At 48.1% G+C, this 27829-nt stretch overlaps 1 protein-coding gene across 1 annotated transcript; it reads left to right on the top strand.

The window, feature by feature from the left end:
• The first annotated feature begins 1383 nt into the window (after window positions 1–1383).
• PLEKHO2 (pleckstrin homology domain containing O2) lies at window positions 1384–27829 on the top strand. Its single transcript, XM_009635020.2, has 6 exons — window positions 1384–1416; window positions 1593–1745; window positions 8314–8430; window positions 15469–15573; window positions 18108–18206; window positions 20598–27829. Exons 1-6 carry the CDS (start codon window positions 1384–1386, stop codon window positions 21843–21845), a joined length of 1755 nt encoding a protein of 584 aa, XP_009633315.1. The 3' UTR covers window positions 21846–27829.

Below are 27829 nucleotides of genomic sequence, written 5' to 3'. Positions count from 1 at the left end.
CTGGGGTGTTGGGAGCAGCAGGGTGCTCCAAGGGAAGCAAACGGGGATCCTGCCTTTGCAAAGGTTCTTCCAGTGCACCGGAGGGGAGGAAAACCCTCATCTTCAACCGAGTCTGCTGGTAAAAGCAGTCAGCTAATAAGACTGGCTGCCCCCACTCCCTGTCTTAGGTTTCCTGTCTCCATTTGACGAGAATATTGATATTGGATATTTCTGATGTTTTTTCAAAGCAGGGAAGCTATGCGTCTCCTGGTTTTTACCAGGCCTGGAAAGCCAGCAGCCTCCCAGTGCAGGGTGCTGAGGCTCCCTGTGCTGCTGCTGTGGGCAGGCGAGAGCGGGCTGTGACAAACAGCAAGGAGCTAAAGGCAGGACAAAAAAAAAAGAAAAACCCAGTCTTGGTGCTGCCCTTCTCTGCTGGTCCTTCCCTCTGCCTACAAACCGTGCAGGAGCCTGCCGGGAACATTTTAGTGCAGGTGTGATGAAGTCCTGGCCCTTGTGCCATGAATTTGCCCACAGGAGTTGGTCTGGGGGCAATGACCAAACGTAGAGACCTAGGGGAGAAGGTTGCAGAAGCAGCCCTGGGCTAAAATATGAGGGTTCCTACTGATGCCAGCAGGATCCGTCCCACTGGGGTTGATCAGAGAGCTGGAGGAGCAAAGCAGAGAGGAGGATGCTTGTTTTCAAGGAGCACTTGGTGCCCAGCGAGTGGTCAGCTAATAAGACTTGCTGCCCCCACTCCCTGTCTTAGGTTTCCTGTCTCCATTTGACGAGAATATTGATATTGGATATTTCTGATGTTTTTTCAAAGCAGGGAAGCTATGCGTCTCCTGGTTTTTACCAGGCCTGGAAAGCCAGCAGCCTCCCAGTGCAGGGTGCTGAGGCTCCCTGTGCTGCTGCTGCGGGCAGGCGAGAGCGGGCTGTGACAAACAGCAAGGAGCTAAAGGCAGGACAAAAAAAAAAGAAAAACCCAGTCTTGGTGCTGCCCTTCTCTGCTGGTCCTTCCCTCTGCCTACAAACCGTGCAGGAGCCTGCCGGGAACATTTTAGTGCAGGTGTGATGAAGTCCTGGCCCTTGTGCCATGAATTTGCCCACAGGAGTTGGTCTGGGGGCAATGACCAAACGTAGAGACCTAGGGGAGAAGGTTGCAGAAGCAGCCCTGGGCTAAAATATGAGGGTTCCTACTGATGCCAGCAGGATCCGTCCCACTGGGGTTGATCAGAGAGCTGGAGGAGCAAAGCAGAGAGGAGGATGCTTGTTTTCAAGGAGCACTTGGTGCCCAGTGAGTGGGGGCTACCTCCAGAGAGGGGAGCAGAGCCACTGGGGAAGCAGAGGAGCAAGATGGACTTGCTGCCATCCTAACAGCGTCCCCTGGGGTGGCCAGGGTCCATGCCCGCTCCCCAGTCCTGTGGCAGCTCTGGGGTGGGAGCTGGTTGAGTTTTCCTCTTGAAGATGCCAGTCTTTTCCCTTGCGATGTGGTGGGGAGGGACCACGTGTGGTGGGTGTTGAGGTCTTGTCTGGGCAGGCTTTCTGATGACCTTCATTAAATGGATGGAAGGTGCTTTTGATGTAATTCCTTCTCCCTTCTGTCCTTGCAGGATACAAAGGAGGAAGTCTCGGAGAAACCAAAGTCTGCTCCGACCGCAGAGAAATACGGCTGGATTAAGAAAAGCAGTGGGGGGCTCCTGGGATTGTGGAAGGATCGTTACATCCAACTACGGAAAACGCAGCTTGTGGTCTATGAGGATGAGGTATGGTCACAGCTAACGGCCTTGAATGAGGAGCAGGATCAGGCCCTCAGTGACACATGTTCCTGCGGTTTGTACTCTTCCCTCCAGCCCATTCCTTTCCAAAGAGCTTCTCCAGTTATCTCCAGGAAGTGTAAATGCTATAAAGAAGAGACAGCAGCTGCATTTTAGAGTATATTATATATTATAAATATTTTAGCCAGTAAATATTTTGACAGTGCTGTTGCCAAAAAAAAAAAAATGGGGGCAGGACATCCTGTGAGAAGGCGAGCAGAGCAAAGCTTTGGGCGGAAGCAGGATATGTGCTATGCGTTTTTTGGCATTTAAAGGATAAAACGGGATTGCAGGAGGCTGACTTGCCACCTGCCGCTTAAGGGGACGGCAGGCAACCTTGCAGCTGCTTGGCACCCCTTGAGCAGCTTGAATTGTTGTTAGCCAGGCTCTTCAGGGTTCCATTTCGCCACTGATGGAGGCAGGGTGAGATTGTGAGTGTTCACTGCCCTCCTTAAGCAGGGAGACAGTCTGGGTTTGGCTCATCCTTTCCCTTTACTCGAGCCAGTACTGAGCAAAGCACCCCTGGGAGCCTTGTCCTGGACTTCCCCTAAGTTCATGGCCTCGTTTAGAGCTGTTTCCAATCAAATGAGAAATAAGTGCCAAGCCAAATCTGTCCAGCGTCTTCATGCGAGAAGAATGGAGAGTGCAGGGCTGGTCCTGCTGGGCTGCAAAGGTGGCTCTTTCCAGAGCCAGGCCCTCGGTTCGTGGGCTAGAAGGGGCTTCTACAAGAGCAGAGTTTGCCCCAAAAGTGAAAAATTACAGTGCAGAGCACAGGCTACAACCCAGAGAGGTTTGAGGTTAAGGGTGGGTAAATCTAAGCCCTGCTGGTGTATGGTGGTTTGAGGTTCATGTGAGCATCAGGATGGAGGAACATTTCTCACTGCACAACTGCGCAAGGACCACATGCCCATGAGGTGTCTGACACAAGGGGATTTGGGTCATCTGTGGGCATCAGGATGATCTAAAACCAAAATCATGTAAAGTTTCTATGCAGCCTGTCAAGGGAAGAAGAATGGGGAAAGGTTTCCGCAGCTGCATTGCTGTGATGGTTTTGGGAACAACAGGACTGACGAATGAGTTTGGTTCTCTTTTTTTTTAAAAAAACATACTATTGCCTAATAAAGGAGATTTGTTCTAAACAGTTTAGGTTAAAGGGTATTACCTCCTCCCCATACGCTGAACCTTCCTGCTCTTCCCGAATCCCAAAGCTTTCTGGAGGCGTTTGTTCTTAGTTTTGAAACGTCAGGAAGAGTGCAAGAATAACGAAATGAGAAGCTAATGTCAGGCGATGAGCAGCCTGGAAGGCAGGCAAAGCGCTGGGTGTTTTTCTTGCACAGGGAGACGCAGCCTGGTCCTGCAAACCGTTGCTGCTCTGGAGTTCGCCTCCCAGCGCCCCGGACACCTGGTGACTCCAGCTGAAGCTCCGGGAACTCGCAGGTTCAAAATCTAGAAACATGACGTAGGGTTTTTTTAAAGGGCATGCCTTTAAAAACAAGATATATGGAGGCTTTCATTACCGCAAGGGAAAAGGAGGCTTTTAAAGTAAGATTAATTTTCATGGACATTCAGAAGAAGGAAAAATCCCAATCATTTAAAGGGTTATTTTATTATCTCAACAAGGAAAATGGCATTTGTAACAACCAGGCGTAATGTTTTCTGGTAGCCTGCGGATTGTGGTAACATCCTGTAATAAATTGCATCTGTAAGCTACAGTAGCTACAAGGTCCCATTATTGTAAATAAGGGATCATGTTAATATCTATAGGCTATTAAATTGGCTTACAGTGAAGTCAAATGTCTAAGGAGAGGAAATTGCTACAAAATTATCTGGTAGCACAATAGGATAGCATGTGATTGTGCAGCCTTACTACAGGGCAACTGAAGGAAATGGCAATTTTCTGCTCTCAGGAGGGGTCCCGTTGCCACAGAATTGCGGCAGTTCATGTTTATTACTGTATTTATCTTCCTTTAACGTGAGTTAGGGCTGTGTTGCTGTCTCCATCTTACAACTGGGGAACTGAGTTTTTGAGATGAGAAGGGCCTTGCCCAATGTCAAAGGAGAGTCTGTGGTGCAGTGTGCTATGGTGGCTTTTATTGCTGGAGCTCCAGCTGCTGTTTTCCGCCCTGGACCTTCTCACGTACCTGCTCTGTGTGGCCCTGGAGACAGACGCAGCATTCCAGACCATCCTCAGGCTGAAGCGTTTTTAAGCGGGATTGTTCAGTGCTTACTGAATCGGGGCCCTAGAAAAAGAAAGGAGATAAAGCCTCAGGCAACAGAAATACAAACACCTTTACGTGTATATCCTAAGTTAGACCTACATGGGAGGGAGGTCAGCTTTTGTGCAGGGGGGCAGGTTTAGAGGCTGAGTGTTTCAGGTGGTCTGAGCCCCTCAGATTTCCAGGAACTGAGCTAGCGACTTGGAGGTGTTGTGCTTTGATCGGTCCCTCCCATGTTGCAGCCCTTCCCGAAGCGGCGCTAATGTTGTCTGTAGCAGTTGTCCATATGCTGGCACGCTTGTTTGTGCCATTGCAGGAGGCTGGTTGTGCTTGTAGCTGAGGTTTGTGCGCACAAAACAAGAGCAGAGGGGATGGCCAACACAAGATGCAGGCAACGACGTCGTACGGTGTCACCAGAAAGTACAGTCTGAGCAGAGCACAAATACTGTATTTATCATCATCAATAGCAATCTCCTGGAATGTGCTCCTGACCTGCCCCAGGAGTGTGTTTCCCATATTGCATCTGTTAGGCTTTGGGTTTGGTTTAAAGCAGGAGCTGCGTCCCGAAGGCAAATTGCAAATGGCTATTGCATTACCTGGAGCAGATGGGGGTGAAAGTCATCCCACCGGGCTTCAGGTTTCTTCAGCAGATGTGAAATGAAGGGAGATGGATTTCTTGTTATCTGCTGTGCCCCTGTCCACAGCACCTCACGTCTGTACCCTCACGTAAACTAAGAATCAAGTGGGCAGGTTATTTGCTAACGCGGTTTCTTGTCTTCTCTCTGCATATTCTTCGAAGAATAAAAATTAAGCCTTTCAGAAGTACAGAGAGCATCTGAGGAACAGGCAGCCCTATGCAGAGAGGCTACACAAATCAATATCATTGCTCCATCCATTAGAAAGCATCAGTCTTGGGTTTGGTTTCTTTCCCCTAAACAATGCAGTTAGTGGTTAAGGTTCAGGTTTTTTGTTGTTTTGGTTTTGGTTTTTTTATTTTTTTTTTTTAAGTGTATTATTTGACAGGGGAAAAAACCTGCTAGGCAGAGTCTTCTAGAGACCAGAGCATCCACTCAGCATTTAACAGTCATGCAGTTAACATCTGCATTTTGCCCCTGGTAAAGCGATAGCAATGTGTACCCAAAAGTGATTTATTAAAACGCTTTGAGATCCTCCAGTGGAGAAGTAAATTATCATTTTGGGCAGTCTAGACATTGTACACCGAGGGTCACAGCCCACAAATGTGTGTCAGTGAAGAGGTCTTTGCTGGAAATCTTACCTTCATATAAAAAAAATTTCAGTGGGTCTTTTTTCCCCCTTTTTATCAAGTTTTCCTTAAGGAAACTGTTTGCCAAGTGTGATTCTTTGGTTAAGCACATGCATTAATATTTTTAGGTGTTTAGTAATTTTCTTAAGGGCCAAGCTTACAGACACATACATGTTTAAGTTAAGTTGCAGCGTCCACTCCACAAATAGCTAATGGAATTGTTTTTCTGCATTAAATCATGGATGTAGGGGGTTTTGTACCAGGGTTTTAAGGGTCTTACTGATTGTTCCTTACAGCAAGCATGAAAGCGATTTAAAAAACGAGCCCTAAAATCTGTAGAGGAAAAGAGAAAGGTGGCCTGATGGGAATTGCCTGCCTTGATGGGGAGCAAATGCAGCACCAGCCTTGTGAGCTGTGTGCTGCGGGGAGGTGCGGCCACCGAGTGAGGACCCAACCCTCCTGTCTCGGGAGGATGTAACAGAATTGCTTTAACTTCTTTGGGACACCAGAGACCAAATGGAGTGGGAGCTTGTCCAGAATGCAGGTCTCTGGAAGCGAGCTTGTCTCTGCATGATGCTGAGGATCCTTCAGGTCCCAGGAGGTTGAAGGGACCCCGACACCCATAGCAGGGTCAGGTCTTTCGGTCTTTATCTGAGTGGCGCAGGGCAAACATAAAGGATCTCTTTGTGACCCAGGTGGGCTCACAGAGAGGGGATGGCCATGTGCCAAGGGTAAAACAGAAACAAAAGCCCCATTCTGGCACTCCTTGAACTCAGATGCTTTTCCTTTGCCCTCAGACATGGAGTTTTCTTATTTCTCTGGCAGCTTTCTTCCCCTCCCTCCCCGAAGAGGATAACTTACTTGAGAAGTTCAGGTCTCTGAGATGATGGAGCCGTAGCTTGCACAGTCAAGCCAGGGCCCCTGGAAGACAGGGTCCTGCATGTCCCCATCCTCGCTGCCCCTGTTCCCTGGCCAGGGAGGAGAGGGGCAGCTGGATGCCAAAAGGCAATACCATGGCAAAAACACAGCTCTCCACCCTGCCAAGTCCTTCTTGCCCCCCCAGCTTGGTGCTCCGCTCTTCTTAGGAAGTGGAGGATGGCTTGCACAGGATCAGAGGGAAGCCTCACCTCCAAGAGGCAGGAAGGCTGGTGTGGGCAAGGAGGGTGGCATAGGCTCTGCTGCTCTCGAGAGCAGGGAGGGTGGGCAGGAATCCTTGTGCTGGTCGCCGGTCAGAGTGCTGCCAAGTCACCTACATCCCGAGCCCAGCAAACTTTCACGTCAGAGCTGTGATGTGGGCGGTCGTCCACCAAAGGCCACGATGAGATCACCCATCCCTGAGGCATGTATTCCTGACCTCACCCTTCTCTGTCATTTCTTGGCCGCCAAGGGGTTATTATTTCCATCCCTGTCCTTTTGCAGTGACATTGCCATACCAGGATTGCAGTGGGAGCCTTGTGCCTTCAAAGGGCTCAGAACGTCAGCAGGATTTTATCTGCCAGGTTTTAGGTTTGGGCAGGATTAATCTCCTCCTCCCAGTATCCATTTTCCCAGTTCTCTGGTCACATTCACCTACTCAGTGTTAAATGAAATAAACAGTGATGTCATTAAAATAATAAAACTAAATTAGATCCAGACATCCCTCGGTAGCTCAGAATTTGATCTGTGTACCGGCATTGGCTCTGCTGGGCCCCCGTCCCCAGATAGGAGGGTTGAAAAAAAAAACCAAACTAAACACAGCCTGAGCTCTGCGCAGTGACTTAGATGTCAACTGGTAAAGGGAGGAAATTCCCCACAGCCCACTTCCCTCTGAACTCTCCATTCCCGGCCTCCAGCCACGCAGCAGCTTCCTGGCGACGACACGTTTCCTCATCCCACACCCCCTCTCCGCTACAAGAATTGCTAAATACAAACTCATACGGGTACGAGGAGCTGCCTTGGGAGCGGAGCCTAAGCTGGGGACAGTCATGGCCAGCAGTTTTAATTTAGGAAGGTAATAGAGAGGTTCATGAGGCATGCTGACTGTAGCACTTTACTGGCAAGAACTGCTCCGCGATTCTCAGTGCTTATTTGTGTAATACTGAGGAAAAGGGAGCTTCGGTCTCTTCTGGGCTACTGAGACATGGAGAATATTATCTGCCCAGCATTACACTGCAATTCCTATTAGGGATGGTGCTCCGCAGCTGAACTGAGCCACGCACCACGTGGGGAATTTTAGTTATGTTACTGGGAGAAATGAGCCAAGATCACGGCCGGCAGTCATCAGTGGAGATACACCAGAGATAAATATTCCCCACTGAGACGCTGGCCCTGACAGTTTTGCTGGCTGTATGGGACTGTATTTCCAACCCTAAGCATTCTGACAGCTCAGAGCATGGCTGCAAGAGGAGCGTGTCCCAGCCGTACGTGGCTCCCACTGACCTTGCTGAGGCTTGGCGCAGCAGTGGGGCTTGCCTGTTATCTCCGCTCTGCCTTGGGCTTCCTGGGGGGGCCGCTTGGACCGTCATGATGCTTGCATCGTCTTCCCTGTGGAAAAGCAGAATAACATCTGCTGCGTTCATTGTGGGGAGGAGGCAGCGTCGCCAAGCTAAGGGGAAGCCTGGGGAGTGCTCTGAGATCATGCCAGGAAGGTTTGTAGAAGTGTTTCGTATTATTCCTCCTTCCTATGCCAGGACTGCCAGCACATTCTCAGCCTGTGGCTGGGGCAGGGTGATGGGCAAAGACCTTCCCACCTTAGTTCTGGCTGCAGATCCCTGGACAAGGCCAACAGAGATGGCAGAGGCTGGTGTTACTCTCCACAACATGTTATTTGCTCAGCCACTGTGGACCACTAGCCACAATCAGCCTGTAGCTTAAAGATTAGAGTGTTTTCTTGATGAGATGCCAGCCTGATTTATGGGGGCTTGCTGTCTGCATGCAGGTTATTTTTAAGGCAGAAGAGCTTTTACACAGATGCAAGGGGAAGACATGCAGAGTTTGATGGTATATGATTGATTTCAGTGCCTTCTATTCATAATAATGTTTCATTCCCTCTCTGCAGGATGAACAGAAGTGCATAGAAACAGTGGAGCTGGAGAGTTATGACAAGTGCCAGGAACTGCGTGCGCTACTAAAAAAGAAAAACCGTTTCATTTTAATCCGCTCCCCGGGTAAGAAGGTAGGATTGCCTTTCTCATCACCCTCAAGTCTGCAGACTCCAAAATGAGTTCCCAGGCAGCTGCACCCAGAGCAGATGAAAGGCTCTGAGATTTAGCGCTTTGGCAACTGGGAGACATGACCTATAGCTGTGAATGGTCTGCAGTGCGTAAGGAGGAACGCCGCTGTCTTGTAGACTTTCTTCTTGTGACGGGAAAAGGGTTTTCCTGCAACTCAGCTTTTTCCTCTTGATGTTTTTCCTGCCTTATCATTTTCTTTCTTCCAGTACTCCCTGAGCAGTGGAGAAATGACCATTCCCTGTGGTTCCCCCATGTGCTCTGGGCGAGGAAGTGTCCCTGTCCCAGCTGCATGTGCTGTAGCTTTGCTTAACTTCCAGTGAAATCAATGATCCCAATCCACATACTGAGATGGTGCCTGGAGTTGTAAGCGTTGGTCTGAGAAACTCCAGCGCAGTTACTTGCAGCCAAGCAGTTCCTACGAGGAAAGATTTATTTTGAAGGATTTATAAAACTCTGCATCTTTAGTGTCCTGCGCAGTATCTGGTTAGATCCAGAACCTAACAACCAGGCTGGAGTTGCAAAGAAGTTACACATCCATCTGAGCGTATGAAAGGACATGTAGGTACACCATCGCCACACATCTTTGGAAGTTCTCCTTAGTTCCTACTTGCATGCTATCCATTTCAGCATCTTTATGGGCTAGGATGCTTCTGTTGTTGCTCTGAGGCGTCGCAGTTTGACTTACATCCTTCTAATTTAAATGTGATTTTATTGACATCAGAGTTCCTATGAAACCTCCCCATGCAAACCTGAGAGGTTGTGAGGGAAAAAACATACTCATTTCCATAAGAATGTGAACAGGCAAAAATACCAACTTGCCTGCGCTTCCCCATCTCCATTTTGTTTAAATAAATGGAGACTGTTTAGTCATTGTTGTCGTTGTTGCTTATTCTTTCATTCCTGTCACTTAGTGTTTATTCGTATAATAAGACCCCAGCTGAGTTCAGAGCATCCTTGTGCTAAACTTCTTTCAAGACAACAAAACAAGGACTGTCCTGCCCCAAAACACTCACATGGGGCGGAGAGAGAAGGTGAATGATGTTTGGTTTGCAAGTAGGTGTAGTCTGTATTGGGGAGAAAAGTGATATTAAGCACCATGCACCAAGGTGATGGTAGCCTGGAAATTTGCACCCTGGGCTAGCGAGCTCCTGCTCAGCACTGGATCCCAGAGCAGCGAGCCTCTCCAGTCTGAGGGGAGGTTTAGCATTGGGTTTGTAACTTGATTAATCAGAAATAATGTGAATTTTAGATTGGCAGTGGCTAACCCCGGCAGGCTTGGTGTGTTTTCTAGAGGGTGGCTCAATAACTACAAGTGCACACCTACTGCCAGGGAGGCAAAGTAAAAGCCTGTGTGCTCAGAGATGGGTGGCATAGTAGGAATTATTGTTACCTGCAAGTATGTTACTGGGAGAGGTGAAGTGTGTAATAGCTGCGTATGTCTCTGCACGAATCAACACAGGCTGTGAGACCTGTTCCTAAACCTTTTATTTCTTGCTAGGGGAATGGTATGCCCAAACTCTGCCCCGAAAGGGTAACTTCATCCTTTTGGCATGTTGGCGAGTTTACAGCTCCCCTGTTTTTCATGCCACTGATTAAATGGAGACCTAGATAGAGGCTACTTTTCATAAGGCTGTTTTGGTGAAAAGAAGGGCTACTTAAATGAAAAGTTCCCTGTTTGTAGCTTCCCTCCCACCCTCCTTTTGGCTGGGAATCTGGTGAGGGTGTTGACACACAACATACTTTGGCAGATGTTAGAACAGGCTTCAGTTAGGAGGCCAATGTACACAACTGTCCTTCTTCTGTTTTGAAATTGCAGCTGTGGCGATATATATCAGCTGAACATTTTCCATTTGGGAGGCTTGCTGCCATCCGGCAGTTTAAAATTACCCTGTGAGCTGCCTTGCCAAGCTCTGCCAGATCTTGCTAGGGGGTTTTCTTGCCCCCTCTCCTGGGCACAATGCTGAGGAATGCAGAAAGCCAGTGAGTTTGTGGGACTTAGGAGCAAGCTAGGAAAGGCCATTTCTGTTTTGGTGCACAAACAAGCATTTCCCTGTTGAATACAGGGAGCCCAGTTTAGCTGCAGGGGAGTCCCAGTTTAAATGTTGGATGGGATATTCTAGAAGAGCAGGGGACACGAATCAGTCAGTTAAAACTACTCTGCAGCTAGAGTTGCGCCCGAATAAATAAGTTGCCTTGCTAAATACCAGTGTTTGATGGATGCAGCCCAGGTTCTGCTTGCCCTGTCCACAAGGATGACATTTGTGTTAAGTTGTGGCAATATGAGCATGTCACACGGCTGCACCAGTATGAAACTGAATGAATGCGTTGCCCCCTGAGCTTCGGTTCCTCAGCAAAGGAAGCTGGAAGTGTGCAAAAGACCCGTTCTGCTTAGAAATCTCAAATGCTTCGTTCCACCCCCAGCAATTAAATGAAAACTATTGGATGCAGAGAGCTGAGCTTGTAAGAAAGGGTGGCAGGCTTGGCCTGGAGACTTTAAAACATACTCATAATGCAAAAAGCAGTGTAAATGATGCTTGGTGTGAACTGCCTAGAGACTACAGAGATCGGCACAAGTCTGGTATTCAGCGGGTCTGAAAGCCTTCAGCTACAGGGAAGCCTTAAGAATGGGAAGAAAGAGGGTGGTACTAAAGGAAAGAGTCCACGAGCAAGCACTGCAGCTCCCCACACGTCCTTTCCTAGCATGGCCAAGCACAAACTCTGCACCTGCTTATTTTTCCATTGCTTATTTTTCCCTTAGTCGCCTTTGGAGGTACCTGCAGCTGCCATCACCAGGGCCCCAGCCTGGAAGCTGCAGTAGATCGCGGTGAGGCACGTTCGCCCTGTGCACAGAGGAGTCTGCTCCTGGGGCCTGCCAGCTTGGCAGAGATGCTGCCTTATTCCCAGGGATGAGGTAGCTCTTGGTTCAGCTGCAGAAAACCACAAGAATCCCCTAACTGACAGTCCCTTGGCTTCCACTTTTCCCTCCATGATCTAAACTGACAAAGTCATGTAGCAGGTGGCAGGAGGTGACCTCACATCTGGCAGATAGACCCTGGTGCACTCTTGGTACTTACTGACCCAGCTCTGCTCTGGCTTCTGCTGGAGGTGACCACCCCATAATAAAAGTCAGCAGAAGGGAACACATTCCCACACCTAACCCAGCAGCTCACAAGCAGTTCACAGCCCAATTTAGCCCAGCCCTACTGAACTGAAGCCACCAACAGGCTTTGCACTGAAATGACTGAGGAGCAAGCACATCCGCCTTCAGATCAGCAGCATCTAGCAGAATTGCTCAGCAAAGAGCTAGTGTTGGTGAAGGTCTTAAACTGCAGCTATATGGTCTTCCAGAGCTTGTTTGTTCAATCATTTAGTGCAGGTACAATAGACTGACCCTGAGAACGCTTCTCTTTCCTGGAAAGCAGGGTCAACATAGCCATGAGGCTGTCACTGCTTGAAGAGACTGATGTCTCCGAGAAGACGTGGAGCAATCGGGGACACTGTGCTCGCTGTCATCACGGACAGTGACCCGTGTGTGAGCCTCTCATTACATGACTTCTAGCCAGGAATTCAGCGGGAGCTGACTGGCCATGCTGTGCTCTGGGTTAACTGGCAGTAAATTGCGTAGTCTGTATTCATGGCTTACAATGGTCACTATCACATTAGGTTTAGCCATGACAGCTTTTCCTGGCACACCAGCCTGTTGTTTACGGCATGACTCAGTCTCAGCTGGCTTAGCAAGAAGGAGAGCAAATGTGCCTGCTGCCCTCTTCGATTTGGTGCCACTCACTCTCTACCTTAAATTGCTGCTGGAGAACAGACCTTGCTTAAGGTTTTGTGGGGAGCTTTCATCTTCAGGTGCATCCTCTGATATCTGTGAACACTCCAATGAGTAAAAATACAGACAAGATAAATTCACTTGTGTCTTGTTTGTAGAGGACCTGGGAGTCTCAGACTAGTGTACAGAGCCCCAGTGGCAGGCAGGACTGAGTCCAACTCCTCCAGCTCCTTCCTGCCTCCTCCCTGCAGCCGTCTGCTTTATAGAGAGTGTCCACCCTGCTCTGGGTTAGCCCCTTCTCCCCAGTGCCGTGGCTGAGCACGTGAGCCACAGATGGATGCAGACAGACAGGGGGACTGCAAGGTGACAAAGAGACTCTGGCCAGTGGTATCCTGAGCCCCAGCAGCATGACGCTTCCTTGGTGTCTGTGGATATTGTTCTAAAATGGAGAAAAAAAGTTTTCCAAGAAAGATAAGTGGGTGTACTGGGAGGAACTGGCTGCGAGCCTCGAGGCTGCCCCTCTGTGTCACAGCCCCAGGGACTTGCGCAAGCAGGGAGCCGGGCTGCAGTGGCTGGAGTCTGGCATTGCCCACGCTGCCCCCTCGCCGGGAGCAGGGTCCCACGCAGAGTGCTGCCTGCCCTCCCTTGCCCAGCCCATCGGGAAACCGGAGGGCTCCTTCTGCTCATGCCTTGGGAGCATCTTTCCAGGAGTCCCTTTCCCCCCAACACCCGTTGTGTCTGTGCTACACCGTATGGCAGAGGGTTGCCTGCCAGAGGGACATCTCGGCTTCTCATTAAAGACAAACCACCACCCCGAGCCTTCGCTCTGCCCTGCCGCAGGGTTGCTGACACCAACGCTTAGTCACAGTCTCAGCTCCAGGAGGCCAGAGGCTTTTGAGGAAGCTTGAAGCAAGGCAGGAATCTGTCCCTTGAACAACATGTACGGAGATTTCTAAACCCTGGTGCAGGCTGCCAGGTCTTTGCCAGGCAGTGCAGCAGCTCAGCTGCTCACAAGTAGAGCTTTCTCATAAGCTTTTATAATCACAAAGCTTTGGGGCAAAATCGTTTCTGAACAAAAAAAGTTTTTAAGCACACACAAAACCAGGCCTGCTTGGACTAAAACAAAATCTGGCTGTCGCTCTGTTTTGGAGCCTTGCCTTCCCTTAGGTTCCCTGGTTAGCCCGGCCCTTCTGCGTCTCAGACAAAGGGCTCTTTTTGCAGCAGGCTGTGGTTCAGGCCCTAACCTCTCCTCTGAGCTCTCAGGAAGACATGTGGTCCTGTCACCTTATGTGCAAACTAATTGAACAAATAATCTTCTCCCAAGTTGCTTCTTAACTCCCTGCTTGCCGTGCTGGTTGTGAGGGTCTGGCACTTTGTCGCTGTGATGTGCGGATGTAAAACCGTGGCACTGAAGCAAGGAATAAGTGCAGGAGGGAAGGGCAGCTGGCTTCTAGCTAAACAGCAGGAGCGGGCGTAAGGAGATCAGGCTTTAGTTCTGCAGAATTTCTGATGGTACCTTCAAAAGTTGCTGAGACCCAAAACAGTTGCTGCTTTGTTGTGCCATAAACAAAACAGGGAGCTGCTAAGAGCAGTCGACTGTCAGTCACTGTTAGCTTTGTCACCCTCATTTTATATAGTTACTGGTTTATATAGGCACTGTTGTAATTTCAGAATGTGGGGCCTCATTTACAAAAAGGCCGGGACTACAACTGCTCTTGAAGGCAATGGGGAGGTGCAGAATACCTGTAGGATGTTAAATACCCAAAAAAACCTATTTCAAAAACCAAGACCCTGCTAGTATGTGGTCTGGGTGAGCCTCTCTGTATCTCACCTCCCCATCTGTAAGAGACAGATAATTTCAGTTGCTCTGAAAAGCAATTTGTGGAGCCCCCAGATATTGTAGTGATAAGCAGCAAAGAAAAGATTGTCGGGGGAATCAGTAATTCTGTTTTCGGGGGAGGGCTTGAGCGGAGTGCAATCAATAAGATGTACTGACCCACGAGGATAAAACACACGATGGGATAGCTCAGGAAGAAGTGCTACCCCTGTCATTAGGGATGGTGCTAGGAGGAACACGCACAGCGGGCTGCGTTAGGACTGCCCCGGCAATGTTGGGATTGTCTAATTTTTAAGTGCTTGATTTTGGAATGTTGATGAAGTTGTTTAGCGCAAGAGCAGTTCTGTGTGCCTGTGCAGTGCGGATTAGGGCACCGCATGGAGCTGTTTGGATCCAAGCCAGTCTGCCACAGAGCCACCTGTAATGTGCAGATGATATTTCTCTCACCTGAAGTGTACTTTGGAGCAAAGCTACATAATACTGGTGAGGCGCTCGGAGAGCACAGCAGTGAACTAAATACCATCCTACCTATTGTTCCTGATGTGGTCAAGAAGAGATTCGAAACACTGAGCACAGCCCTGGGACTGCCCTGGAGGAAGAGGAGAGCTGGCTGAAGGGAGGACAGGCCATACGATCCCCCATCAGTCCCCCCTTATTTGTGTCCCTTGCTTCTTGCCAGCACCTCTTGTATGGCCGACTCTTCCCTTCTTCTTAGGACCCCAGAAAGTCTATGTCTGTAGCTCTCACTGCCGTATTTCTTCATTTGCACACAGAAAAAGTTATGGCTAATGTTTTCACTTACATTGTCCTCATGCCTCATCACGTCCGTGCGTGGCTGAATCGGGCTTTGTGCAGCCAAGGTCAGAGCCCCGGATTCCTGTATCAGTTCTGTTCTGCAGAGCCGCAGGAACAGGGAAGCAGGCAGAGCCCGCTGCACGCAGCCTTCCCGTTGGTTGCAGCCTGGGGGGAAGTTGGAGATAAAATACTTTATTGCATCTGAGCCAGCACAAAATTTCTTGGCCTTTCAGTCTGATGCTCTATACAGTGTGACCATTTGCTTTACAACTTGCTGCTGCTCTAGGAGCTATTCTGAGTGTTTTGCAGAAGGAAGAAACTCTTACTTTCTTACTACTTTAGTTACTAGTTGCAAAAATAAAACTACAGCAACAAGCTGTTCAGCATAACAAAATCCTGTTCATGGGAGCTATGAAGTGCAGTACTTGCCAAAGCGCAAAGGAATCTGTAGTTTAAACACAGGCTGGAACTGGATGTTATATAGAAACAGAAGTGATACACAGAGAGCAGGGAGCTACCTCTCTGTTCCCGGCAAGGAATGCTAAGGCACAAATTGTCTCTCTGCTCTTGCAGGTTCATGATATCAAATTTCAAGCTCCAACTTTGGAAGAAAAGGAGTCGTGGATAAAAGCTCTTAATGAAGGGATCAATAGAGGCAAAAACAAAGTATTTGATGAGGTAAGAGGAACAGTTTTCAAACTCCTGTATTTCTGTGTCACTTCTCATCCACTGCCTTTTCAGCTAAAAGCAGAACTTGCCTGAACCCCTGTGTGCTCCTTGCATGCCTGCCATGGTTGAAGGAAAGAGAAAGATGGTATTCAAGGCAAACCAGGTCACATCCCTGCAGGCTGGGAGCTTTTAGCCACTTCAGTTCCCAGCCCAAGAAGGTAAAACATGTAGAGAGCCGTTTGCACCATCCTACGTCCTGCTGCTTTTCCCTTTCTTCTGGCCAGGGTTAGCTGCAGGGAGATGGGGGCGGCTGGTTGAGTGGACGGTGTGCCGGAGGAATGGTTCATGCTGCTAAGAGTTAACATCTCATCAGGAGGCCCACAGGACACGAGAGCTCACCCAAGTCAGTCTGAGGTGGTCTGCTGGGTTTGGGGTCAGCGAATGCTGGGCTGTTCCCTTTTCCCAGTGGAAGTGGCTGGTGCAGAGAAGCAGCTGCAAGCACTGAGCTATGTAGAGCAGGGGCTGCAGCCTGGAGAGACCTGCCTTCCCCACACTGCCATGATCCCCAGCACCACGCAGCCTGGAAATGGAGGTATTTGGTTAGGACATAGCCCAGTCTTCAAGACTGGAAAAATACGAAGTGACTCAGGCCACCAGCTATTCCGCCTGCAGTCTGGAGAGAAGTCTGGTGGAAAGTTACTCCATGGCCCCAGCCAAACCTGCCTGCCTCTCAGCTGGCTCCAGCACACCTGCGCTCCCAAATTCTCCAAGGATGAAAATTGCACATCCTAGAGCCTGACCAACCTTGCCCTGCTCCGTGTTACCCTATAAATCAGCCCTGAACTAAAGCAAGCAGCAGTATCCTGCAGTTGTTTCAGTAACTGAAAGGAAGTGCACAAAACCACCATCGCAGGAATGACTCAAGAAGAAATGAGCAGGGTAATGAGGGGACAAAGCAATTGGCAAGATCTGTTTAGCAAAGGAAACCGAAGCAATGAGTAGAACTAGTTTTGAGAAAAGGGCTAAGTGCTGCGGGTTTGGTGCTAGAGATGCAAACTCTGAAAACTTGGGCTTTGCTTTTATTCAGCAGAGGGCAAAAGCAGGAGGAGAGGCTGGAACGTGCTCCTTTGTTGCCAAGGCAAATGGCACTCGGTGTCAGGTTTTTTCTGGTGGTGGGGTGCAGTGGTTCCTCGGGCTCTTGGACCAAGTGGGAAGCAGCACAGGGAATTAAAGGAACCAGCTGGGACCAGTAGCAGCCTGGGAAGATAACACCCAGAAGCAGAGAGCTTAGCAGCCCAGTCTGCTCTCATGTTTCAGTGGGTGGGAGATGTGATGTCTTGTACTGCAATGCTGCTCAGCCCCTGCTGGAGCCATCCCACGCTGGCTTGGAGCTGCCTGGAGGGGCACGGCACGTGGCTCTCCAGTGGGCAGTGGTCTCTGCACACCCTCTTGGCAGCATGGCAAGGTGGGATCCCAGGTCACCTCCCTGCCCCGTGGCCTGGGGTTATCCTCCTTACGGGGACCCAGGTTCTCAGAGGGAGCCAGCCTCTAATTCTTGTTCATTCCAGTATGGATCAGACCTCAGATTTAAAGTGTTTCTGCGCTGGCCAGGCACAAGCTAACAGGTCAAGCCCTCAACTGGCTTGGATTAGCTGTTCTCTACTGAAAGAGCTGTAAAAACACTCTGCCATATCAGCCAGGGATTTGGACCCATTTTTCCCTTTAAATCCCTGTTTTACCCTGGCCACCTTTCCTATTGTACAAACTTGTGGCCAGCAAACGAAGGACACACTGACATTTCACCTTCCCCAGTCGCTGGTGCTGCCCCTCTGCATGGAGCAGACTCCAGCCCTTGGCCATCGCAGCATGGGAGGGTGGTCAGTCACAGAGCCAGCACAGAGCAATACCTGCCAGGGGGCTGGGACCTCCTTTCCACATGCAGGAGGCAGTGGATTTCTCATCTGATTCCAGGAAATAAATGTGTTAATTCAGCTAGAGTTGCAATTAATCCAGGTCACTGCTCACACCTTCTCTTCAGCATCCTGCAGTCATTAGAGCTGTAGAAGGGAAGGTCTGTAACGAAGCACTGCTGATACAGTTCACAGTCAGGTCACGGTTATTAATGAGCTTTCACCTCTAAGATGGCAACAGCAATTTCGGCGCTGTGCTCTGCCACATGCAGGAGCTGGTCCAAGCCCAGGCTGCGGTGAGGACAACAAAGCTGCCTTGTGTCCTTCCTTCCCTGCCTTTTAGGTAGAGGGGAGGTTAGCGATCACAAACCTCTGGAGGTTGGACCCTTTGCTTTGGAGTCTCTTTAGATAAACACAGCTCAGTGTAGGACAGATGCCTTAAATATCCATCACGTACATGCAGGGCACTGCACGCAGGCTGTAACTAAGACCTGAGGCAAAGACTGTAGTGGTGAAATATTCAAAAGCCTCCTGGATCCAAATGCTCCATCGCTTTGTGTGTGACAGTGAGGACTTACAGATTTATCTTGAGAAATTAATGACCCTCTTCCTTTTTTTCTTTCCCTTTTAAAGGTGAAAGTAGACGAGAGCCTTTCCTTGGACCATGTAACTCGGGACAGAGTGAAGATGACCCACGGACGCAGGCCACCCACAAGAAGTCACCTAAAGGAGGTACGTGCACCCCCCTGGGGTGAGCCACCTCCCCAGCTGGGATCACCAAGAGCTGCTCCTTCCACCTTAGGTACAAAAACCCCAGGCTAAAACCCAGGTACAGAGAGCCCAGAGAAAGCTGACGAGGGAAACGGCTTCCTCCGGGAAAGACCATGCCAGCACCTCTCTAACGAAGCTCCAGGTTCCCATAGATCTGTAGTTGCTGCAACACGTTACGATATATTTAGCTTTCCATAACTCACAAGCTGCTTCACCGTCTGGTGACAGCCTTTATAGTTTCACTTTAATCAGAAGAGACCGAAGCTCCTATATTTATTTTCTAAGAAGCGATGATTTTGTAGCCACAGTGGTCTAAAGGTAGAACTGCACGGCTTGTGGGGAGAAGCTGTGTTTTTATTAAGCTAACTGGAAAAAGCAGACAAGCTTTCAAGCTTACAAGACCTTCCTTAGGTCTGAAACAGAATACATTACTAGTAACACAAAAAAAAAAAAAAAAAGAAGGAAAAACCACCACAAAATAAACCTGCAGTTCATTTCTATGGGAGAGGTTCTTACTAATGTTTGATCCCTGTGATTTATGAAAAAGTTGCCACAGACAGATTGATATTTTAGCAGAGCATTAATCTCAACCAAGGAACGTTTTTAAATCAAACCTTCTTTCTTCAAACTTCCAAAACTCTGACTTATGTGTCAGCACAGCAGTCAGATGACCCTCATGCAGAAAATGAGATGCCTCCAGACTTTTTACTTTGCATAGAAATGGAGGAAAAGTGTCTCTTCTAGAGAAATGCATGGGAATGCATGATAGATTCCCAGCCACTCCTCCAGAAAACCGCAGAAGAAAACATGACAAAAGTCACAGCAGCAATGAAGGGTGGATTCTCTGTTGCCTAATGCGAGTTCAGGAAGGTAGGAAGCCCTTCTCTAGGAACTAAAAAGATCTCTCTGCCCTACCCAGCTCACTAAATTCACAAGATACCTCTGAGGTTAATACCTGTAAGACCTCTTAAAAATTCAGAAGCAGGAAGGAGGGGAAAGGGAGGGGATGGAGCCTGCAGAAAGATGCATATCGCGGCTGCTGGCTGCAGTATTGTCAAGGAGAAGGGATGAACGATGATTTTCAGTGTCAAAGCAGGCCAGGTGAGGACAGGTCAGGGCCAGGCTGCCAGGACGCAGCTTGCCTCTGTCTCTCTGATGGGCTGCAAAGGCAAAGAGAGATCTTCACTAAATGCTTTGCACTGCAGGGGTCTGGCCCTGGCTGCAGCTGTGCCTTCGTGTGGTTTTGGGTTCCCTCACACAGGATCTGGCACCGCATTTCTCCCTCTGGGGCACTGAGCTTACATGCTTCAGTGTCTTTACTAAGTCCACCCCTTTTAGGAAAACCCCCCTACTAGAATTAGAATGATTTGCACACAGCCTGTGGTTTGGAGGAGGTTTAACCAGCTGAGGCTTGGCCCTGGTAAGACAGGGATGACATCAGGTTGGAGGAAGCAAGCAATGATGTTACAATAGTATCCCTGGCCAAGCGACCTAAAGATCAACTTGGTTTATATGTTCAAGTAAAAATATGACAGTCCCAAAAGCAGAAAGCAAGTGTGCTTTGGGTAGGCATGTTGTAAATGAAGGAGGTAGAGGGGTCCAGCTACCACAGGATAAAGAATTAAAATGTGTCAGAGCTGACCGCTTAGCACCAACAGGAAAACCAAGAAATAATGTTACAGTGGAACAGGCTTTGAGATGTTCTTCTCAAAGGAAGTAGTAAAATAAGTTCTGTGCTCTTGTCCTAATTCTTGACTGCTTATGGTTATTGGCTTTGATATTCTCGTGCAAGTTGCTGCACTATCAGGCAGAAAATAATTTGGCAGCAAAACACTCATGACGTTGACAGAACATGCTGATCTGGGGAAAAAGCGGGGCTATGCAGGGGGATGGAAGGGCTTCACTCGATGCATTCAAGATTTGCCGCAATGTACGTGACTTGACCCAACTTTCTGCTTTGTTAGGTGAAATGTTTGGGACTCACGATTATCATAGCTCATTAAATTTTAGCATAGCAGATCACATTGGGTTTCACTTATCAGATTAACGCTGGTAGAGCTGGCTACTGCTGTTAAGAGGGTAGCACAGGGTGGTGCTGCGTGGAAGAAGCGCAAGCTCCATAGATTGCTCTTGAGTTACAGAAAAAGCTGCTCTTAAGAGTTTTTGTTACCAGTCAGATTCTTCTTGCAGTTTTGACAGATCTAAGTATTAACAGGGTGGATGTGTGAACCAGCAACCCCTCGCTTGCCATGCTGGTTGTGAGGGTCTTGCACTTTAACTTGAAAAGTTAAAGGATGGAGCATAGGATTGATGATGGGATAGATATTGAAAAAGTTCTCTCTTGTATTTCAGGCTGCCAAGTCTACATCAGATGGTATCCTACGACTAGATCTGGATATAGTAGACAATGGACCGCCAAACTTGGATTCCACTATCAGCGAAAGTGACAATGCACCACCTCAGAAAGAAACTCCAAAGCCACCTATGCCACCTACAAAACCCACTAGCACAAAAGAAAACCAAGATGCAGAGGACAATGTTCCTGACCAGGAACATAAAAAACCTCTGTCTCCTCCGTTGCCTCCAGATAAGAAGCTTAAGGAAGGCATAGCATTAAAGGACATTGTAAATGCCACGGAAGAGGACTCTGTAAGCCCCGAGGAGCATGTGGAAGGATCCGAAGCACCAAGTGAGGAGAACAGAGAGAACCTCATTGAGGTCAGCAACAGGGTCGTAGCGAAAGCTCCAATTCCTCTTCCTAAGAGTGTGCCAGACAAGCTAAAAGTAGCTTGGGACCAACCAGGCCCTGAGCCTAAAAACACAGAAGACTTGAAATCATCAGGAGATAGTAGCAAAGACAACCTTGCTGAGATTGCCGGTGCAGATGTTACAAAGCCTCCTGTTCCTCCTAAGGTTCTGTCAGAAAAAATGCTAGCCACAATGAACTCCAGCCATGGTGACCTGGAAGCTGGGGTTCAGGAAGACCTGGAGTCTGGCAGCTCCAAGCCCCCAGTGAATGGGATCTCAGCCAGTGAGGCGGCAGAGTCCACATCCCCAACAGTTGAAACTGAAGAAGGAAATGGGAGAACCTCTGCCGAGAAGGAACAGCAAACTTCAGCAGAAGAGACAGAGACTTCCTTAGCTACAGAAACAGGCCACGAGGGTGTAAAAGCAGCTATTGAGAAGAAAGTGTCTGTGGAAAGAACTTCATGTCTCAAACTTCGCAGTTCTTCTCTGGGAGACTTGCTGTCCGATTTCAAAAATACACAGAGAGCACTTCCAGGCCAAGGTTTCCCCGAGGATTCCCATCACTGCTTAGCTCAAATGGAGGAGAAAGTTGCTAATGAAAGGGAGAAGGCAGAAAAACTTCTGCAGAAGGTTTTACGTGAAGGGTTGGAACAGGCCCAGGAGGGGAATGGAACCCCAATGGTGGCAGAGACATTGCTCAATGAGGCAGTAGAACAACTTCGGCAAGCTACACAAGTTTTGCAAGAAATTAAAGAAGAGAGAGAAAAAAGAGAACTGAAAAAAGAAGCAACACAGAAACAGAAAGAAAAGCAAAAGGATCTAGTGACTCTTTACAGGAGAAGTGCTCCCTGACCTACTCTTCAAAGACACTTCTTTCTCAAAATCAAAGCTAAACATTTGCCATTTATGATTTGTACCATTGCTAGGCCAGTGTTTAAAAGGTGGTGTTTTGCTGTGCACGCACCTTGTTTATGGGACAGAATTGAGCTTTCAGTTATAGCATCTTTCTATCTTTCTTCATGCTGTACATACCAGTCTGGTTCTAATCCCCTTAGCACAGCAGAAGGTTATAGGACATTGAACGGTTTCGAAAATGTGAATGCTCTTTAAGGACTCTGTCCAAGTCCTTTCAATGGATCAGGCCTTAAAAGTTACTGGCAATCAAACCAAGCCAGATTTTTGAAAGGAGCAGAATGGCTATTCTAGCAAAAGCCCCTGTCTATCTGTATTTACAGACAAGCAGATACCAGGTTACACTGGCGCCTATCTGGTTTTCCTGGTTAAATCATTTAAGGATAAATGTAGTCAGTGTTTGTTCACTTGCTGGCAAGGTTTCCCAGACCACCTGGCCCTGTGACATCTAGGAATGTCAAGATAAATGGTTTAATCTTCTCCAGAGATACTCATAAAACCACGTCCACAGTTAAAAACTGACCTCATGCAGAGGCAAACAAAACTGGCCGACTCCTGACTGCAAGCAGTGTCCTCAGATCTGGAGCAGCTGCACGAAGGCACTCTTCTGAGCGTGGCCGTGCAGAGCTTTAGGTGTGCTAAGCACTGCGTAAGTGAACGCACGTCTCAATGCGTCATTGCCAGGCAAGTATTAATTGTTCTTGCTTTATTAATACCGAAATCGAGGCAAAGAACAGGTTACGCGTGGCCTTTGAAGAGGTGTCTTCTAGCAGCACAACACATTGATTATCGAGGACCATACCTATCTGGTAACTTTGAGTCCCCTCAGGAACAATCAGCCAGGAATTTGGAGAACTTGTGTCCAGGAGATTCCCAGGAGCTTCCCAGGAGAGCTGTCATTAAGAAGCTTTAGGGACGTGTGTTCCCTTAGCCGTAGGCTCGCTCTCTGCGTTGTCTTGGGATGTTAACTGACATCACGTAGCAGGTCTGGATGAGATCCCTCTTCCTATTTAACACGTCTCTACCTGCTGTGTCCTGGCTAGCCTGAGAGCCACGGTTTGGCACGGATGTCTGTAATTGGAGTAGATGGAGGGAAAGGCATTTTGCACGCACAACTTTGGGGCTGGTCCCAGTGGCTTAAGTATATTAAAATAAAAATGCATCGCTACAGAAGGGTCTGAGAAAGACATTGCAGAAGGCTCCGGCACAATTCCCACGGGTTCCCTGCCCACCTGCTGAAAGCAGCCACGGTTCCCGTGGTCTTTAGTGATTGCAGCTGTGATAAAATCATGTCTTTGCACCACTCCTGTATAGCGCCGTACCTGAGCTGGGTCCCCTCACCTATTCTCTATAGTTGCTCCGAGGAGAATCATATGACAGCCCAAAGGCTGCCTCCTTTGCTTGAGCCAGGCTCTGGAAGCACAGAAAAGGGCAATTTTCCCAGTCTGGTTTTAAGAAGTGAGGCGCTACCTAAGCTCTTTCCTCTCGTTTGCCTGCACTGCCCTCTTAGCTCACCCATTTCTTTTTCTTCTGTTCTTTCTGTTATAATTTCCCAGGTTCCTCAAGGCTGCAATGGGCTGCAAACATCCCCCATAGTAGCAGCCCAGTAAAGCTTCATCTGAGCTGCTTCTTAGGCTAGGCAGTGGGCACTTCAGGCCCGAGCACAGAAATATTGGCTTTGGGCTTCCAAATATCCTATTTTTCACCACCTGGAGCCACCAAGACAGCTAGTGCCTGGAACTGATGCTTCTGCCTCTTGATTAAAGCAGCCTTCGTTTCAGTGGTGTGTCCCCCTCTCAAGACAGCCATAGACATCGCGTGGGAATTCACTTGTTATTCTCTCATGTAGAAAGTTCGACGCAGTCAAACACTCAGGGCTCAGGTGCCAAAAAGCTTTGCTTTGAGACAAAAAGATTCCTACGTCCTAAGCCCACTCCCCAGCACACAGCCTGGAGCAAACTGTGGATCTGTGTCATTTGCTGCTGTAGATTCAATGTGAACCATGGGTCTTATTTGCCTTTCCAGATGTACTTAGGACAAGGGCTAATAACACAGACAATATTCAGTGCCTATCTGCTATCTAAATGTTTTTTTCTGCATGTGCACTTTTGTTTACCGAACACTGTGTGGTATGAATGTGAGCTGTCAGAACCTGGTGTGCACTGGAAGTCAAGGGACATCAGCTTCCGAGAGCAAGCAGGCTTTTGCAAGATGCAGTTCTATAACAAGAGAGAAATTAGATGGGGGAAAAGCAGATCACACTAACAAGAAGACACACAAACCAGGGCAAATTCTGGGTACAGATTCATATCCCAAAGCAGAAGCCAGGCCTAAACTCTGGGATGGGCAAATCAAAGCCTGGAACTGAAAACCCAGGAGAATGAAAACAGCTTTTGGGATAGCTCAGTCCCTAATTTGTATACAACTGCTTTTGCTCTCACAGGTGTTTTCTTGTGGTGATGTGTTCTGTGGATACCCATCTGGCAAAGCGCTGATGAAAATACCCAGACATCCTTATCTGTTACAGCTAAACCTACAGGATGTGCTTATATTTACTGTATATTTTTATATTAGACTGAATATTCTAATGATAAATGTCTGACATTTTACTGAATACCCATCAGTAGGAATCTTAACAGATAAAAAACCCTGTATCTGTCAGGAAATGGGCAAGTTAAATCATTTTACAAGCTACAGCTAATTACTGTATTTGCCATACTAACAGAACTCACTAGATTTGTATGATGTCTTGTAAATAAGTATAACTTAAGTGGAATCTCCATAGCACCCAGTAACTCTACTGCTGAAAATGCTGTGTTAGAGGCTCTTTGGTTTTAACTATTTTTTCTAATAGGGTTAGCAGTTCATCCTAAAATGTCTAGCCCGGATGTAAGCCTGATTCAGCTGGACTTTGCAGGAAAAAATGCATCATGTTCCTTCTGCAGTTTTCCCACTTGTTCTTCTCATTCCAGCCTAGGGCTGGAAACAGCCTTCTGGGGTGTTTTTACATGTTCCTCTGAAAATGGCAGTGCTGGTCAGTCAGAGACAGGATCCTGGTCTGCTCTGACCTCATACAGCAACTCCCATCATCAGCGTACATCCTGCCACCATGCACTTTTTTGGTTTGGTTTTTTTTTTTTTTTTTTCAATCTTCCTTTAAACTTACATCTAATTTCTGGGCTGCACTAAGGCTGGGGTTTTTTTGTGCCTGAAAACCCTCTGGGCATGGAGCGCTGGGGTGTGGGTCTGTGTTTTCGGCTGTGCCACCAGGTTACATGTCTGTGACAGGAAGGAAGTGAGTTTGCAAGCAAGCAAATGTGGATGACTATCTGAAAAGCAGCTGCTGCAGCCCATGGAAAGGCAGCACTTTGTCTCCTGCTTGTAAAGAGCTTTGAAATTTGGCAATAAAACCCCCTTTTAAGTATCAGCTGTTTAAGAGCCATTTGTCCTGAACAGGAGCAAAGGAGAGCCACCCAGAGTGGCACAGTGGGACTTTGCTCTGGAGGAGGCTGTGGTCAGTCTGGGGCGAGCTAGATGCTGTGCTAACCGCAAGCCCGGAGGAAGGAGCAGTGCCGGGGGCTGCGGTTGGCACAGAGCTGGAGCTGGTGCTGCACACAGTGCAGTTCCTGAGCCATCCCTGCCTGCCAGCTGGGCTGCTCTGGCCAGAAAGGACGGTCAAGGCCAGGATCTGCTGCTTCTGGAAAGCAAAGGGAAGCATCCTCATTGCTGGAGACCTCCACCAAGCGCAGCCTCCAGCAGTGCTGTCCGGGCTGCCCTTAACATCTTCACCTGGACTCTGGTGTCTGCAAAATGTTGAGCTCGCTCAGCAGTCATCCCCTTGGTGGTGAGCAAGACCAGAGCCTCATTCCTCTGCCCAGATGCCAGTAAGCTATAGAGAGAAGCTGGTATCATAGTGACTGCTTCCCTTCTGCGAAAACTGGGTAGAAACTGGTCAGGAGGTTCTGAAGTTATGAGGAAGCAGGGAAAAGAGTCCAAGTATATGCACCATCCTATTGCACAAGCTTGGCTTCATTGGGCTAAAAAAATGTGCTTAGCAAACTCTCTAACCCCTTGCTGGGAAAGAGGCTGTTCCTCAAAGGAATCTCCAAGACACAGGGTTGATTTCTACAGATATCCTGTAGAGAAAGGCACTCTTTCTCTTGCACTAAGAAAACAGACAACGCATCACATTCTGGCCTTAAATTGATGTTGGTAAGGAAGGGAAGCATCTAGCACTATGTGAAACATGGTTTTAAAAAAACACAAGTAAAAACATACATAGTATTGGCATATAAAACATTTGCCTGACTGCTTGTAATTCAATGGATAGTCATGGGTTACTGGTTTGAAGAGACTGTGTTATCGTGTAATCTGAAATAGAAAACGCAGGTCCTAGGTTCCGTCCAGCAATCCCACAAAACTCAATAATTTGCAACTGAAAAAGAGCAGAAAGAGCTCTTCCAGTCCCAGGGTGCCAAAAGATTTACTACAGCATTGGCTAGTCTACTCGGATGACTATTCTTGCTATTAAAACAATGTGTGTTTTATCTTAAATATGAGTCATCAACAGTGAAGCTCTCCAAGATTTCCCCTTTCCAGCTTAAGAGTTAGAAAATTTGCAGGCACAGAAGATATCCACTGTGTTTAGAGACTGGAGATCCCCATTTTGTTATGCAAGATCACATACTTCGGAAAGTTAGTGCTTAATTTATTCCAGGAAACTTAGTCACCGTGTTCTTCTAGCACCTTACCTCACAGCTAAGCAACCCACAATACTCCTGTGACAACCACCGATGTGACGTTACAAAGCATTAACAATTTCATTCTCAACAGCAATCCTGCTGCTTGAGGTCAATGCGAGGTACTTTAAGCTGTGTATTTTCCATCCCCCCCTGGGTATCAGAGACCCAGTCCCACCAGCTTCACTTCAGGGAGGAGCTGGAGGCTTTGCCCTCGCATCTCCTGCTGGGGAGTGTCAGTCCCTCTGCCTGAGCTAGCCCAGCTGGGCAGTTCAGAGGCTGTAAAACACAACACAGGAGGAAACGGTGAAGGAATCCTACCTTTGTGCATCTTTACTAAAGATGATATGTAAAGCACAGGTATTCACACCTATAGAAAAAAAAAAAAGAAAACTGTGGAATATTGCAAAATGCCATTTGTAAGAAGTTATTACAGGAGGGGTGGCTGTCAACAGCTTATCACATCGACTGGGTTAAGGGAAAAAAATGAAGTTGGCTTAATTTGCAGCAAAACAAGATTAAGACTTCTATTTAGAAAAGTTTTCCAGGCACAGGGTGGATGTATTGTAGAATGGGATCCACAGGGGCACCTCCATCACTGGGATTTCTTAAGAGCAGGTATGCAGGGAAGGTGGGTATCTCTCACCCTCTTCCACATAGAAAGGTGGAGGAAACTGTTGCCCAAGATCCTTCCCAGCCATATGGTTTCTGCAGGACACTGGCAGAAGCCTCAGCAACCAGACTCAGGGGGCTAAATAAACCTCACAGGCTATTCAGGTCTTTAACCCTGTCTTCCCTCTCACAGGGGAGCTGTGGGATGATAAATGTTGTGCCCCGGAAATCCCCTGCCAACCCTGATCACACCTCCTCAGCCTGGCCTGCTCTCCCCAGCTTTCTTCCCTTCTCCCCTCCTGCTCCAGATTTCAGGTCTCGTCTCTCCCCACTTTCCCATCTCATGCCCCTTCTCTGCCAGAACAGCTGATTCCTAGAAAGCTTGGTGCTGTGTTGATAGAAGCTGTCCGTAAGTTTTAGTTGTGCCGCTGCCAAGAAAACCTCCTTACTCCTCACCCCTGTCGGATTCATGAGCCAGTTTCTACATCCCCATGAGGGATAAGTTTACGCTTTGGAACATGGGCATTTTTCAAAGTCAGGAAATGAATATTAAAACTAATTTCTCAAAATAAA

This window comes from Egretta garzetta, unplaced genomic scaffold, assembly GCF_000687185.1.
Source record: "Egretta garzetta isolate BGI_Z169 unplaced genomic scaffold, ASM68718v1 scaffold322, whole genome shotgun sequence".
Classification (NCBI taxonomy): Eukaryota; Metazoa; Chordata; class Aves; order Pelecaniformes; family Ardeidae; genus Egretta; species Egretta garzetta.
Note: the sequence above shows the minus strand (reverse complement) of the source record. Positions and strands in the feature narration are given on the sequence as shown.

Coding starts and splice junctions, on each gene's coding strand:
- PLEKHO2 (XM_009635020.2), top strand. CDS start 1,384: ATGCCCGCTCCCCAGTCCTGTGGCAGCTCTGGG. Junction 1,417..1,592: donor AGTCCTGTGGCAGCTCTGGG/GTGGGAGCTGGT, acceptor CTGTCCTTGCAG/GATACAAAGGAGGAAGTCTC. Junction 8,431..15,468: donor TCCGCTCCCCGGGTAAGAAG/GTAGGATTGCCT, acceptor CTGCTCTTGCAG/GTTCATGATATCAAATTTCA.